The 14,988-nt window shown below is 46.2% G+C and overlaps 1 protein-coding gene across 1 annotated transcript in view; it reads right to left on the bottom strand.

Annotated features, from left to right (window-relative positions):
* Nucleotides 1-14,988, bottom strand: part of LOC129813543 (receptor-type tyrosine-protein phosphatase F-like) — a 488,239-nt gene that overhangs the window by 237,757 nt on the left and 235,494 nt on the right. The window contains exon 4 of the mRNA XM_055865838.1: nucleotides 4,706-4,851. Within this exon, the coding sequence (XP_055721813.1) occupies nucleotides 4,706-4,851 (146 nt within the window). The remainder of the gene's footprint in view (nucleotides 1-4,705; nucleotides 4,852-14,988) is intronic.

Here is a 14,988-nt window from a genome sequence, read left to right as displayed (position 1 = left end):
GATGGTGGATGTTAGAGATGGTGGATGGTAGAAATGGTGGATGGTAGAGATGGTAGAGATGGTGGATGGTAGAGATGGTGGATGGTAGAGATGGTGGATGGTGGAGATGGTGGATGTTAGAGATGGTGGATGGTAGAGATGGTAGAGATGGTGGATGGTAGAGATGGTAGAGATGGTGGATGGTGGAGATGGTGGATGGTAGAAATGGTGGATGGTAGAGATGGTGGATGGTGGAGATGGTAGAGATGGTGGATGGTAGAGATGGTGGATGGTGGAGATGGTAGAGATGGTGGATGGTAGAGATGGTGGATGGTAGAGATGGTAGAGATGGTGGATGGTAGAGATGGTGGAGATGGTAGAGATGGTGGATGGTGGAGATGGTAGAGATGGTGGAGATGGTGGATGGTAGAGATGGTGGATGGTAGAGATGGTGGATGGTAGAGATGGTGGATGGTGGAGATGGTGGATGTTAGAGATGGTGGATGGTGGAGATGGTGGATGGTAGAGATGGTGAATGGTAGAGATGGTAGAGATGGTGGATGGTAGAGATGGTGGATGGTGGAGATGGTGGATGGTAGAAATGGTGGATGGTAGAGATGGTGGATGGTGGAGATGGTGGATGGTAGAGATGGTGGATGGTAGAGATGGTGGATGGTGGAGATGGTGGATGGTGGAGATGGTGGATGGTGGAGATGGTGGATGTTAGAGATGGTGGATGGTGGAGATGGTGGATGGTGGAGATGGTGGATGGTGGAGATGGTGAATGGTAGAGATGGTGGATGGTAGAGATGGTAGAGATGGTGGATGGTGGAGATGGTGGATGGTGGAGATGGTGGATGGTGGAGATGGTGGATGGTAGAGATGGTGGATGGTGGAGATGGTGAATGGTAGAAATGGTGGATGGTGGAGATGGTGGATGGTGGAGATGGTGGATGGTAGAGATGGTGGATGGTAGAGATGGTGGATGGTAGAAATGGTGGATGGTAGAGATGGTGGATGGTAGAGATGGTAGAGATGGTGGATGGTGGAGATGGTAGAGATGGTGGATGGTAGAGATGGTGGATGGTGGAGATGGTGGATGGTAGAAATGGTGGATGGTAGAGATGGTGGATGGTGGAGATGGTGGATGGTAGAGATGGTGGATGGTAGAGATGGTGGATGGTAGAGATGGTGGATGGTAGAAATGGTGGATGGTAGAGATGGTGGATGGTAGAGATGGTAGAGATGGTGGATGGTGGAGATGGTGGATGGTGGAGATGGTGGATGGTAGAGATGGTGGATGGTAGAGATGGTAGAGATGGTGGATGGTGGAGATGGTAGAGATGGTAGAGATGGTAGAGATGGTAGAGATGGTGGATGGTGGATGGTGGAGATGGTGGAGATGGTGGATGGTGGAGATGGTGGATGTTAGAGATGGTGGATGGTGGAGATGGTGGATGGTAGAGATGGTGAATGGTAGAGATGGTGAATGGTAGAGATGGTAGAGATGGTGGATGGTAGAGATGGTAGAGATGGTGGATGGTGGAGATGGTGGATGGTGGAGATGGTGGATGGTAGAGATGGTGGATGGTGGAGATGGTGGATGGTAGAGATGGTGGATGGTAGAGATGGTGGATGGTAGAGATGGTGGATGGTAGAGATGGTGGATGGTAGAGATGGTAGAGATGGTGGATGTTAGAGATGGTGGATGGTAGAGATGGTAGAGATGGTGGATGGTAGAGATGGTAGAGATGGTAGAGATGGTAGAGATGGTGGATGGTAGAGATGGTGGATGGTGGAGATGGTGGATGGTGGAGATGGTGGAGATGGTGGATGGTGGAGATGGTGGATGGTGGAGATGGTGGATGTTAGAGATGGTGGATGGTGGAGATGGTGGATGGTGGAGATGGTGAATGGTAGAGATGGTAGAGATGGTGGATGGTAGAGATGGTAGAGATGGTGGATGGTGGAGATGGTGGATGGTGGAGATGGTGGATGGTAGAGATGGTGGATGGTGGAGATGGTGGATGGTAGAGATGGTGGATGGTAGAGATGGTGGATGGTAGAGATGGTAGAGATGGTGGATGGTAGAGATGGTGGATGGTAGAGATGGTGGATGTTAGAGATGGTGGATGGTAGAGATGGTAGAGATGGTGGATGGTAGAGATGGTGGATGGTAGAGATGGTGGATGGTAGAGATGGTGGAGATGGTGGATGGTGGAGATGGTGGATGGTGGAGATGGTGGATGGTAGAGATGGTGGATGGTAGAGATGGTGGATGGTGGAGATGGTGGATGGTAGAGATGGTGGATGGTAGAGATGGTGGATGGTAGAGATGGTAGAGATGGTGGATGGTAGAAATGGTGGATGGTAGAGATGGTGGATGGTAGAGATGGTGGATGGTAGAGATGGTGGATGGTAGAGATGGTGGATGGTAGAAATGGTGGATGGTAGAGATGGTGGATGGTAGAGATGGTGGATGGTGGAGATGGTGGATGATGGAGATGGTGGATGGTGGAGATGGTGGATGGTAGAAATGGTGGATGGTGGAGATGGTGGATGGTGGAGATGGTGGATGGTGGAGATGGTGGATGGTGGAGATGGTGGATGATGGAGATGGTGGATGGTGGAGATGGTGGATGGTAGAAATGGTGGATGGTGGAGATGGTGGAGATGGTGGATATGGTGGATGGTGGAGATGGTGGATGGTGGAGATGGTGGATGGTAGAAATGGTGGATGGTAGAGATGGTGGATGGTAGAGATGGTGGATGGTCGAGATGGTGGATGGTGGAGATGGTGGAGATGGTGGATTTTGGAGATGGTGGAGATGGTGGATGGTAGAGATGGTGGATGGTAGAGATGGTGGATGGTAGAGATGGTGGATGGTGGAGATGGTGGATGGTGGAGATGGTGGATGGTAGAGATGGTGGATGGTGGAGATGGTGGATGGTAGAGATGGTGGATGGTGGAGATGGTGGATGATGGAGATGGTGGATGGTAGAGATGGTGGATGGTGGAGATGATGGAGATGGTGGATGGTAGAGATGGTGGATGGTAGAGATGGTGGATGGTAGAGATGGTGGATGGTGGAGATGGTGGATGGTAGAGATGGTGGATGGTGGAGATGGTGGATGGTAGAGATGGTGGATGGTGGAGATGGTGGATGGTAGAGATGGTGGATGGTGGAGATGATGGATGGTGGAGATGGTGGATGATGGATAGTGGATGATGGAGATGGTGGATGGTAGAGATGGTGGATGGTGGAGATGGTGGATGGTGGAGATGATGGATGGTGGAGATGATGGATGGTGGAGATGGTGGATGATGGAGATGGTGGATGATGGTGGATAGTGGATGATGGAGATGGTGGATGGTAGAGATGGTGGATGGTGGAGATGGTGAATGGTCGATGTGGAGATGGTGGATTATGGAGATGGTGGAGATGGTGGATGGTAGAGATGGTGGGTAGTGGAGATGGTGGATGGTGGTGGATGATGAAGATGGTGGATGGTGGATGCTGGTGGATGGTGGATGCTGGAGATGGTGGATGGTGGAGATGGTGGATGGTGATGGATGGTGGATGGTGGAGATGGTGGATGGTGGATGCTGGTGGATGGTGGATGCTGGAGATGGTGGATGGTGGAGATGGTGGATGGTGGAGATGGTGGATGGTGGAGATGATGGATGGTGGAGATGGTGGATGGTGGAGATGGTGGATATGGTGGATGGTGGATATGGTGGATGGTGGATGGTAGAGATGGTGGATATGGTGGATGGTGGATATGGTGGATGGTGGATGGTGGAGATGGTGGATGGTAGAGATGGTGGATATGGTGGATGGTGGATATGGTGGATGGTGGATGGTGGAGATGGTGGATGGTAGAGATGGTGGATATGGTGGATGGTGGAGATGGTGGATGGTGGAGATGGTGGATGGTAGAGATGGTGGATATGGTGGATGGTGGATGGTGGATGGTGGATGGTAGAGATGGTGGATGTGGTAGATGGTGGTGTGAGAAAAAGGAGGATAAGGCTGGTAGATGATAGATGAAAATACAGTAGATGAAGCTGCTGTATAGAGTGAGAGAAGGACATGAAAGAAGAGTTTGTGTGTGTGTGTGTGTGTGTGTGTGTGTGTGTGTGTGTGTGTGTGTGTGTGTGTGTGTGTGTGTGTGTGTGTATCCATCCCTATCTCCCCGTCTACCTGTCTGTCTTTCTGCCTGTCTGTCTACCTGTCTGTCTTTCTGTATGCCTGTCTTTCTGTATGTCTGTCTCCCTGTCTGCCTGTCTCCATGTCTCCCTGCTAGTATCCCTGCCTGTCTCCCTGCCTGTCTCCCTGCCTGTCTCCCTGCCTGTCTCCCTGCCTGTCTCCCTGCCTGTCTCCCTGCCTGTCTCCTTGTCTGTCTCCTTGTCTGTCTCCTTGTCTGTCTCCTTGTCTGTCTCCTTGTCTGTCTCCTTGTCTGTCTCCTTGTCTGTCTCCCTGCCTGTCTCCTTGTCTGTCTCCCTGTCTGTCTCCCTGTCTGTCTCCCTGTCTGTCTCCCTGCCTGTCTCCCTGCCTGTCTCCCTGCCTGTCTCCTTGTCTGTCTCCCTGTCTGTCTCCCTGTCTGTCTCCCTGCCTGTCTCCCTGCCTGTCTCCCTGCCTGTCTCCCTGCCTGTCTCCCTGCCTGTCTCCCTGCCTGTCTCCCTGCCTGTCTCCCTGTACTATGTGTGATTCTCCATACGTACCTCAAAGCGCTGGGAGCTGACTTTCTTGCCCTTCTTCATCCAAGTGATCCTGGGTTTGGGCTCTCCTGTGGCCTGGCACACGAAGGATGCTACACCACCCGATATACCCGTCTGGTCCTCAGGAGACTTGACGAAACTTGGTAAGCCTGAGGGAGAGAGGGACAGATCGTATTACTTCTACAATACTGTCATGGTACAATTCAGTGTAGGAGAGAGAGAGAGACAGATCGTATTACTTCTACAATACTTTCATGGTACAATTCAGTGTGAGAGAGAGAGAGAGAGAGAGAGAGAGAGAGAGAGAGAGAGAGAGAGAGAGAGAGAGAGAGAGAGAGAGAGAGAGAGAGAGAGAGAGAGAGAGCTAGAGAGAGAGAGAGAGCTAGAGAGATGGCGGGAGGAAGATGGTGGGAGGAAGATGGCGGGAGGGAGAGAGAGAGAAAGAGAGAGGGGGTTGGGGTTAGAGAGATCTGTGGTCTCAGGAAGCATGTAGATGTGGTTATATAGGGATATCATTTATTCCACAACAAACCTCTACAATATAACAGTCCAGATGTATTGTTGCTGTAATACCTGGTGCCCTATTCACTATAGGCTCTGGTCAAAAGGAGTGCACTATAAAGGGAATATGGTTCTATAGGAAGAGGGGGAAAGGAAGAGGAATGAGCAGGATGAGGACAAAGAGGGAGGAAGAGGAGGATGAGGAAGCGGGAGGAGGAAGAGGAGGAAAAGGAAGAGGAACGAGCAGGATGAGGACAAAGAGGGAGGAAGAGGAGGATGAGGAAGCGGGAGGAGGAAGAGGAGGAAAAGGAAGAGGAACGAGCAGGATGAGGAGGAAGAGGCGGAGGAATGAGCAGGAGGAGACGGCGGAGGAAGATGAGGAAGAGGTGGATGAGGAAGACTGCATTCAGCATGATGCAGCAGGAAGTGGGATTCGTCGGGCCAGGTGCTATTTTTCCACTCCTGAACGGTCCATCGTTGGCGGTTGCATGTCCACTGAAACCGCTTCTTCTTGTTTTAACTGATTGTTTGGTATTCTCAGTGTATACATATCACACACACACACACACACACACACACACACACACACACACACACACACACACACACACACACACACACACACACACACACACACTCACTCACAGACTCACACACACACACCCCAACACCATACACCTTGAGTCTCCCATCCACACAGCCATTGTAAGCCTGGGTAAAGATCATTATATAGACGTACTAGAACACAGTCTACATCTGTGGATTGGCCTTTCTAATCCTCTCCTATTGTCAGACCACTCAGCAACACACGTGATGAGAGAGAGAGACGGAGACAGAGATGAAGAGAGAGGGGAGAGAGAGAGGGGGGAGAGAGCAATAAAAAGAGAGAGAGAGAGAGACGGACATGAAGAGAGAGAGAGAGGGGGGAGAGAGCAATAAAAAGAGAGAGAGAGAGAGAAGGACATGAAGAGAGAGAGAGAGGGGGGAGAGAGGGGGGAGAGAGCAATAAAAAGAGAGAGAGAAGGAGATGAAGAGAGAGAGAGAGAGAGGGGGGAGAGAGGGGGGAGAGAGGGGGGAGAGAGCAATAAAAAGAGAGAGAGAGAGGAGATGAAGAGAGAGAGAGAGGGGGGAGAGAGAGACAATTAGAGATGTATAGATATACAAGACCCGTGTGTAAAGGAGGAGAATAGATTAAAGAAACACAGGTGGTTAGTAGGAGTATCATACCTGCCTCAGTGTTTATCTAGTCCAACACACCGACACGGCCAAACTCTGACCCTTCACACTACCACATCACCAGCCAATCACCTTACATTTACATGACATTTACTTCCTGACTCTCCCCAGAGACATAATAGAAGAGCTTTTCATTGGCCCTTCCTGTCTATCCGTCTGTTCCCTCACAAGTTCCTGTACAGGATGACGGCAGCAGAAAAACTGAATAGGAGATGAAGAAGAAACAAGACTAATGCCTGCCATTTGGATGTTCCCCACCTGTATGTGTGTGTGTGTGTGTGTGTGATTGTGTGTGAATGTGTTTGTGAGTGTGTGTGTGAATGTGTTTGTGAGTGTGTGAATGTGTTTGTGTTTGTGTTTGTGATGTGAATGTGTTTGTGAGTGTGAGTATGAGTGTGTGTGTGTGTGTGTGTGTATGTGTGTATGTGTGTATGTGTGTATGTGTGTATGTGTGTGTGTGTATGTGTGTGTGTGTGTGTATGTGTGTATGTGTGTATGTGTGTATGTGTGTGTGTGTATGTGTGTGTGTGTGTGTGTGTGAGGTGTGAGGTGTGTGTGCGTGCGTGCGTGCGTGCGCGTGCGCGTGCGTGCGTGCGTGCGTGCGTGTGTGTGTGTGCGCGTAGGTGTGTGTGTGCGCGTAGGTGTGTGTGTGTGTGTGTGTGTGTGTGTGTGTGTATGTGTATGTGTGTGTGTGTGTGTGTATGTGTGTGTGTGCGCGTGTGTGTGTACGAGAGTTCAAAGCCTTTCAGACCTGATAAGCATCATTCTGACTTCCAAGAGAATCGCTGTCTGGAAACATGTGTCTGCCCACAACATCCCTATTAAAGGGTTGTAACGTAACGTAACGTAATGTAATGTATTGTAACGTAACGTAACGTAACGTAATGTAATGTATTGTAACGTAACGTAACGTAATGTAATGTAACGTAACGTAACGTAATGTAACGTAACGTAACGTAACGTAACGTAATGTAACGTAATGTAATGTAACGTATTGTAACGTAACGTAACGTAATGTAATGTAACGTAACGTAATGTAACGTAACGTAATGTAACGTAACGTACTGTAACGTAATGTAATGTAACGTAATGTAACGTGATGTAACGTAATGTAACGTAATGTAATGTAATGTGTTGTAATGTGTTGTAATATAACGTAATGTAACGTAATGTAACGTAATGTAACGTAATATAACGTAATGTAACGTAATGTAACGTAATGTAATGTAATGTAATATAACGTAATGTAATGTAACGTAATGTAATGTAATGGGTTGTAATGTAACGTAATATAACGTAATGTAACGTAACATAAGGTAAGGTAAGGTAAGGTAATGTAATGTAACGTAATGTAACGTAATGTAATATAATGGGTTGTAATGTAATGTAATGTAACGTAATGTAATATAATGGGTTGTAATGTAACGTAATGTAATATAACGTAATGTAATGTAACGTAATGTAATATAACGTAATGTAATGTAACGTAATGTAACGTAATATAACGTAATGTAATGTAACGTAATATAACGTAATGTAATGTAACGTAATATAACGTAATGTAATGTAGCGTAATGTAACGTAATGTAACGTAACGTAATGTAATATAACGTAATGTAATGTAACGTAACGTAATGTAATGTAACGTAATATAACGTAATGTAATGTAGCGTAATGTAACGTAATGTAACGTAACGTAATGTAATCTAACGTAATGTAACGTAATATAACGTAATGTAATATAACGTACCGTAATGTAACGTAACGTAAGGTAAGGTAAAGTAACGTAACGTAATGTAACGTAATGTAATATAATGGGTTGTAATGTAATGTAATATAACGTAATGTAATATAACGTAATGTAATGTAATGTAATGAAACGTAATGTAACGTAACGTAATGTAATGTAATGGGTTGTATCGTAATGTAATGTAATATAACATAATATAACGTAATGTAATGTAATATAACATAATATAACGTAATGTAATGTAACGTAATGTAACGGGTTGTAATGTAATGTAATGTAACGTACACACCGACACACCGACACACACACACACACCGACACAGACACACACACAGACACACCGACACAGACACACACACGACACACACACACGCACACACACCGACACACACAGATAGATAGAGAGCATTAGGAACCCCTCAGTAATCCACTCTAACATGCATCCATCTCTCTTTCTAAACCCTCATCTTTGACCTCTGACCTTCAGCAATGAGACCGCCCCTTTGACCATTCAGAGATGAGACCGCCCCTTTGACCTCTGACCATTCAGAGATGAGACCGCCCATTTGACCATTCAGAGATGAGACCGCCCCTTTGACCATTCAGAGATGAGACCGCCTCTTTGACCTCTGACCATTCAGAGATGAGACTGCCCCTTTGACCATTCAGAGATGAGACTGCCCCTTTGACCATTCAGAGATGAGACTGCCCCTTTGACCTCTGACCATTCAGAGATGAGACCGCCTCTTTGACCTTTGACCATTCAGAGATGAGACTGCCCCTCTGACCATTCAGAGATGAGACTGCCCCTCTGACCATTCAGAGATGAGACTGCCTCTTTGACCTCTGACCATTCAGAGATGAGACTGCCTCTTTGACCTCTGACCATTCAGAGATGAGACTGCCTTCTACAATGTCTGGTCCGTCCTTGATTCATGCCTCGCTGCACACATACCGGTACCTCTTAGCTCTCACACACACTCTCAAACACTGAAAACACGCTCTCTTACACACACTCAAAACATCCACCATGACCTTGGTTGGTTGTTATAGGTATTTCTTTAAAATATAGAATACATTAAATATTTGAAATACATTAAGTCAAGTTTTCCTCCAGCAGTATGTGTCCTACAGGCAGACAGTATGTGCCCTACAGGCAGACAGTATGTGTCCTACAGACAGACAGTATGTGTCCTACAGGCAGACAGTATGTGTCCTACAGGCAGACAGTATGTGTTCTACAGGCAGACAGTATGTGTCCTACAGACAGACAGTGTGTGTCCTACAGGCAGACAGTATGTGTCCTACAGACATACAGTGTGTGTCCTACAGACAGACAGTATGTGTCCTACAGGCAGACAGTATGTGTCCTACAGGCAGACAGTATGAGTCCTACAGGCAGACATACAGGCAGACAGTATGAGTAATACAGGCAGACATACAGGCAGACAGTATGAGTAATACAGGCAGACAGTATGTGTCCTACAGGCAGACAGTATGTGTCCTACAGGCAGACAGTATGTGTCCTACAGGCAGACAGTATGTGTCCTACAGGCAGACAGTATGTGTCCTACAGGCAGACAGTATGTGTCCTACAGGCAGACAGTATGAGTCCTACAGGCAGACAGTATGAGTCCTACAGGCAGACAGTATGAGTCCTACAGGCAGACAGTATGTGTCCTACAGGCAGACAGTATGTGCCTTACAGACAGACAGTATGTGTCCTACAGACAGACAGTATGAGTCCTACAGGCAGACAGTATGAGTCCTACAGACAGACAGTATGTGTCCTACAGGCAGACAGTATGTGTAATACAGGCAGACAGTATGTGTCCTACAGGCAGACAGTGTGTGTCCTACAGACAGACAGTATGTGTAATACAGGCAGACAGTATGTGTCCTACAGGCAGACATTATGTGTCCTACAGACAGACATTATGTGTCCTACAGACAGACAGTATGTGTCCTACAGACAGACAGTATGTGTCCTACAGGCAGACAGTATGAGTCCTACAGGCAGACAGTATGAGTCCTACAGACAGACAGTATGTGTCCTACAGGCAGACATACAGGCAGACAGTATGTGTAATACAGGCAGACAGTACGTGTCCTACAGGCAGACAGTACGTGTCCTACAGGCAGACAGTATGAGTCCTACAGGCAGACAGTATGTGTAATACAGGCAGACAGTACGTGTCCTACAGGCAGACAGTATGTGTCCTACAGGCAGACAGTATGAGTCCTACAGGCAGACATACAGGCAGACAGTACGTGTCCTACAGGCAGACAGTATGTGTCCTACAGGCAGACAGTATGAGTCCTACAGGCAGACATACAGGCAGACAGTATGTGTCCTACAGGCAGACAGTATGTGTCCTACAGACAGACAGTATGAGTCCTACAGGCAGACAGTATGAGTCCTACAGGCAGACAGTATGAGTCCTACAGGCAGACAGTATGTGTCCTACAGGCAGACAGTATGTGTCCTACAGGCAGACAGTATGTGTCCTACAGACAGACAGTATGAGTCCTACAGGCAGACAGTATGTATCCTACAGACAGACAGTATGTGTCCTACAGGCAGACAGTATGTGTAATACAGGCAGACAGTATGAGTCCTACAGACAGACAGTATGAGTCCTACAGGCAGACAGTATGAGTCCTACAGGCAGACAGTATGAGTCCTACAGGCAGACAGTATGTGTCCTACAGGCAGACAGTATGTGTCATACAGGCAGACAGTATGTGTCCTACAGGCAGACAGTATGTGTCCTACAGGCAGACAGTATGTGTCCTACAGGCAGACAGTATGAGTCCTACAGGCAGACATACAGGCAGACAGTATGAGTCCTACAGACAGACAGTATGTGTCCTACAGGCAGACAGTATGTGCCCTACAGGCAGACAGATGTGTCCTACAGGCAGACAGTATGAGTCCTACAGGCAGACAGTATGAGTCCTACAGGCAGACAGTATGAGTCCTACAGGCAGACAGTATGTGTAATACAGGCAGACAGTATGTGTAATACAGGCAGACAGTATGTGTCCTACAGGCAGACAGTATGAGTCCTACAGACAGACAGTATGTGTCCTACAGGCAGACAGTATGTGTCCTACAGGCAGACAGTATGAGTCCTACAGGCAGACAGTATGAGTCCTACAGGCAGACAGTATGAGTCCTACAGACAGACAGTATGTGTAATACAGGCAGACAGTATGTGTCCTACAGGCAGACAGTATGTGTCCTACAGGCAGACAGTATGAGTCCTACAGGCAGACAGTATGAGTCCTACAGGCAGACAGTATGTGTCCTACAGGCAGACAGTATGTGTCCTACAGGCAGACAGTATGTGTCCTACAGGCAGACAGTATGTGTCCTACAGGCAGACAGTATGAGTCCTACAGGCAGACAGTGGATGATACCCAGTTGATGTCTTTGTCAGACATTTTATCTGAGAAAGAGATCCAGACATTCTTGTGGTATTTCCTGTCTGTCAGACGACATGCCACCATGATCACACGAAAAACAGTAGAAGATACTCTGAGCAAAACAACCACACAGACACAATATAGTCAGTTTGTGTGAGTTATTTTACAGCTAGCTAGCCAGGTTTATAGCTAGCTAGCCAGGTTTATAGCTAGCTAGCCAGGTTTACAGCTAGCTAGCCAGGTTTACAGCTAGCTATCCAGGTTTATAGCTAGCTAGCCAGGTTTACAGCTAGCTAGCCAGGTTTATAGCTAGCTAGCCATGTTTACAGCTAGCTAGCCAGGTTTATAGCTAGCTAGCCAGGTTTACAGCTAGCTAGCCAGGTTTATAGCTAGCTAGCCAGGTTTACAGCTAGCTAGACAGGTTTACAGCTAGCTAGACAGGTTTACAGTTAGCTAGACAGGTTTACAGCTAGCTAGCCAGGTTTACAGCTAGCTAGCCAGGTTTACAGCTAGCTAGCCAGGGCCAGTTCTTTGGGTGAGCCTAGGGGCGGCCTGGCCGACCCTAACGTACATCGTTGCGTGTCCAAATAAAATATGTAAATATTGATAATTTATTTGACCGAGATGCGAGCCGACAGGAAGATGCGTCAATCTCAGATAAAGCATCTGAGCAAGCAAAACAGCGCCCCCTCTGTCTCAGTATGGATAGCCCATGTATCTGATGCTGTCTGGCCATAAATAGTATGGCATGTCATACTCATTTTTGGCCAGACAGCATCAGACACATGGGCTACGTATAGTAAGACAGAGGGGGGCGCTGTTTCATTCGCTCGGATGCTTTCTCTGGTGAGATAGTAGCTCCAGCGACTTGTGAATTGAAGGAAAGGCGGGTGCACAGAGCACTGTTTGGATGCTGGACATATTTGGACAAACGTGCGAAGTTAACCTACTTATAAAAAAAAAGTGATTTGTTTGACGATCAGATGAAAACATCATGACTGGTTGTGCTTATGACACATTAAAAGTGAATACATTTTTACAGCTAAATGACATGCCTTTACTATAAAAACCCACATTAAAATTGCTAAAGCCGTCATTTGGACTGTGAATGATTTTGTTTGTTTTACTACTCCGCCATTTTAGTCATGCCCCCCCCCCCTCTGTCCTTTTATGCAAATTGTACATAATTACGTAATCAACCATTACAAGCATTGCGCTACACCCGCAGTAACATCTGCTAAACATGTGTATGTGACCAATAAACATTTGATTTTATTTGTGAATGAAGAACAAGGAGGAACATTCTTTTGTATTGGAATATTCTAATTATAATCTCCAAATGGTATGTACCCTCTATCAGTCCACCAAATCCAAGCAGTCGTATCAGTCTACTCTGACCTACTTGGAGTACACAGTGTAATTTACAATGACAAGAGGACCAAGACGAATGGATGCACACGCTGTGTTAGCGCTGCTACAAGATATGAAGGAAAACCACTCAGATGGAAGACATGAATCATGACGTCTTCTTCTGATTCTGAGCCTCATCCTGAACCTTCACCTCCAAGGACTAAGCCTCATCCTGAACCTTCACCTCCGAGGACTAAGCCCCTGAACCTTCACCTCCGAGGACTAAGCCTCATCCTGAACCTTCACCTCCGAGGACTAAGCCCCTGAACCTTCACCTCCGAGGACTAAGCCTCATCCTGAACCTTCACCTCCGAGGACTAAGCCCCTGAACCTTCACCTCCGAGGACTAAGCCTCACCCTGAACCTTCACCTCCGAGGCCTGAGAGCAAAAAATACATAACGGTGTGGACTGAGCACCACCAAATGAAACGGTGAGACAGGAGAGAGGAAGGGACGGCACCGCCTGGATAGAAAAAGCCGGAGACAATGCTACGGGCCGATTATCAGCACAAAATGTCATCACAGAGAGCAGGCCCTACATCTCAAGCAAAAAAAACGACATTACGAGCTGACAATAATGTACTATTTTTTACTGCTGTCATATCAACACTTATATTCATTCAAATCAAATTGTATTGGTCACATACACGTGTTCAGCAGATGTTATTGCCGGTGTAGCGAAATGCTTGTATTTATAGCTCCAACAGTGCAGTAATATCTAACAAGTAATATCTAACATTACACACAAATCTAAAGTAAAGGAATAGAATTAAGAATATATAGATATTTGGACGAGCAATGTCAGAGCAGCACATACTAAGATACTGTAGAATAGTATAGAATAAAGTATAGACATATGAGATGAGTAATATGTACACATTAAAACACGTAAACATTATAATGCCATTATTGCTTTTGTGTCAAAGAAACCATACTAAAGGACACCTTACACTCCTCCAGGCTGTGTAAGGGCTATTTGACCAAGAAGGAGAGTGATGGAGTGCTGAATCAGATCACTTGGTCTCCACAATCATCTGACCTCAACACAATTGAGATGGTTTGGGATGAGTTGGACCGCAGAGTGAAGGAAAAGCAGCCAATAAGTGCTCAGCATATGTGGGAACTCCTTCAAGATTGTTAGAAAAGCATTCCAGGTGACAACGTCGAGACAACGTCGAAGCTGGTTGAGAGAATGCCAAAAGTGTGCAAAGCTGTCATCGAGGCAAAGGGTGGTTACTTTGAAGAATCTCAAATATAAAATATATTTAGATTTGTTTAACACTTTTTTGGTTACTACATGATTCCATACATGTTATTTCAGGTGCAGTTAACTCTAATGAACTTATCCTCTGCAGCAGAGGTAACTGTGGGTCTTCCTTTTGCTGTGGTGGTCCTCATGAGATACAGTTTCATCACAGCACTTGATGGTTTTGCGACTGCACTTGAAGAAACTTTCAAAGTGCTTGAAATTTTCCGGGTTGACTGACCTTCATGTCTTAAAGTAATGATGGACTGTCGTTTCTCTTTGCTTATTTGAGTTGTTCTTGTCATAAAATGGACTTGGTATTTTACCAAATAGGGCTATCTTCTGTATACCACCCCTACCTTGTCACAACACAAATGATCGGCTCAAACACATTAAGAAGGAAAGAAATTCCACAAATTCACTTTGAACAAAGCATTCCAGGTGACTATGAAATGCATTCCAGGTGACTACCTCATGAAGCTGGTTGAGAGAATGCCATGAGTGTGCAAAGTTGTCATCAAGGCAAAGGGTGGCTACTTTGAAGAATCTCGCATATAAAATATATTTTGATTTGTTTATCACTTTTTTCGTTACTATATGACTCAAATCAAATCTAGTCAAATTAAATTATATTTGTCACATGCAATGTTTGTAAACCCAAGTAAATGCAAACAAATACAATAGCCACAAAACATGGTTAAAACTATCATGTTG

Source organism: Salvelinus fontinalis, chromosome 17 (genome assembly GCF_029448725.1).
Source record: "Salvelinus fontinalis isolate EN_2023a chromosome 17, ASM2944872v1, whole genome shotgun sequence".
Lineage (NCBI taxonomy): Eukaryota > Metazoa > Chordata > Actinopteri > Salmoniformes > Salmonidae > Salvelinus > Salvelinus fontinalis.
The sequence above is the reverse complement of the archived record's forward strand: the minus strand, read 5'-3'. Positions and strand labels throughout refer to the sequence as shown.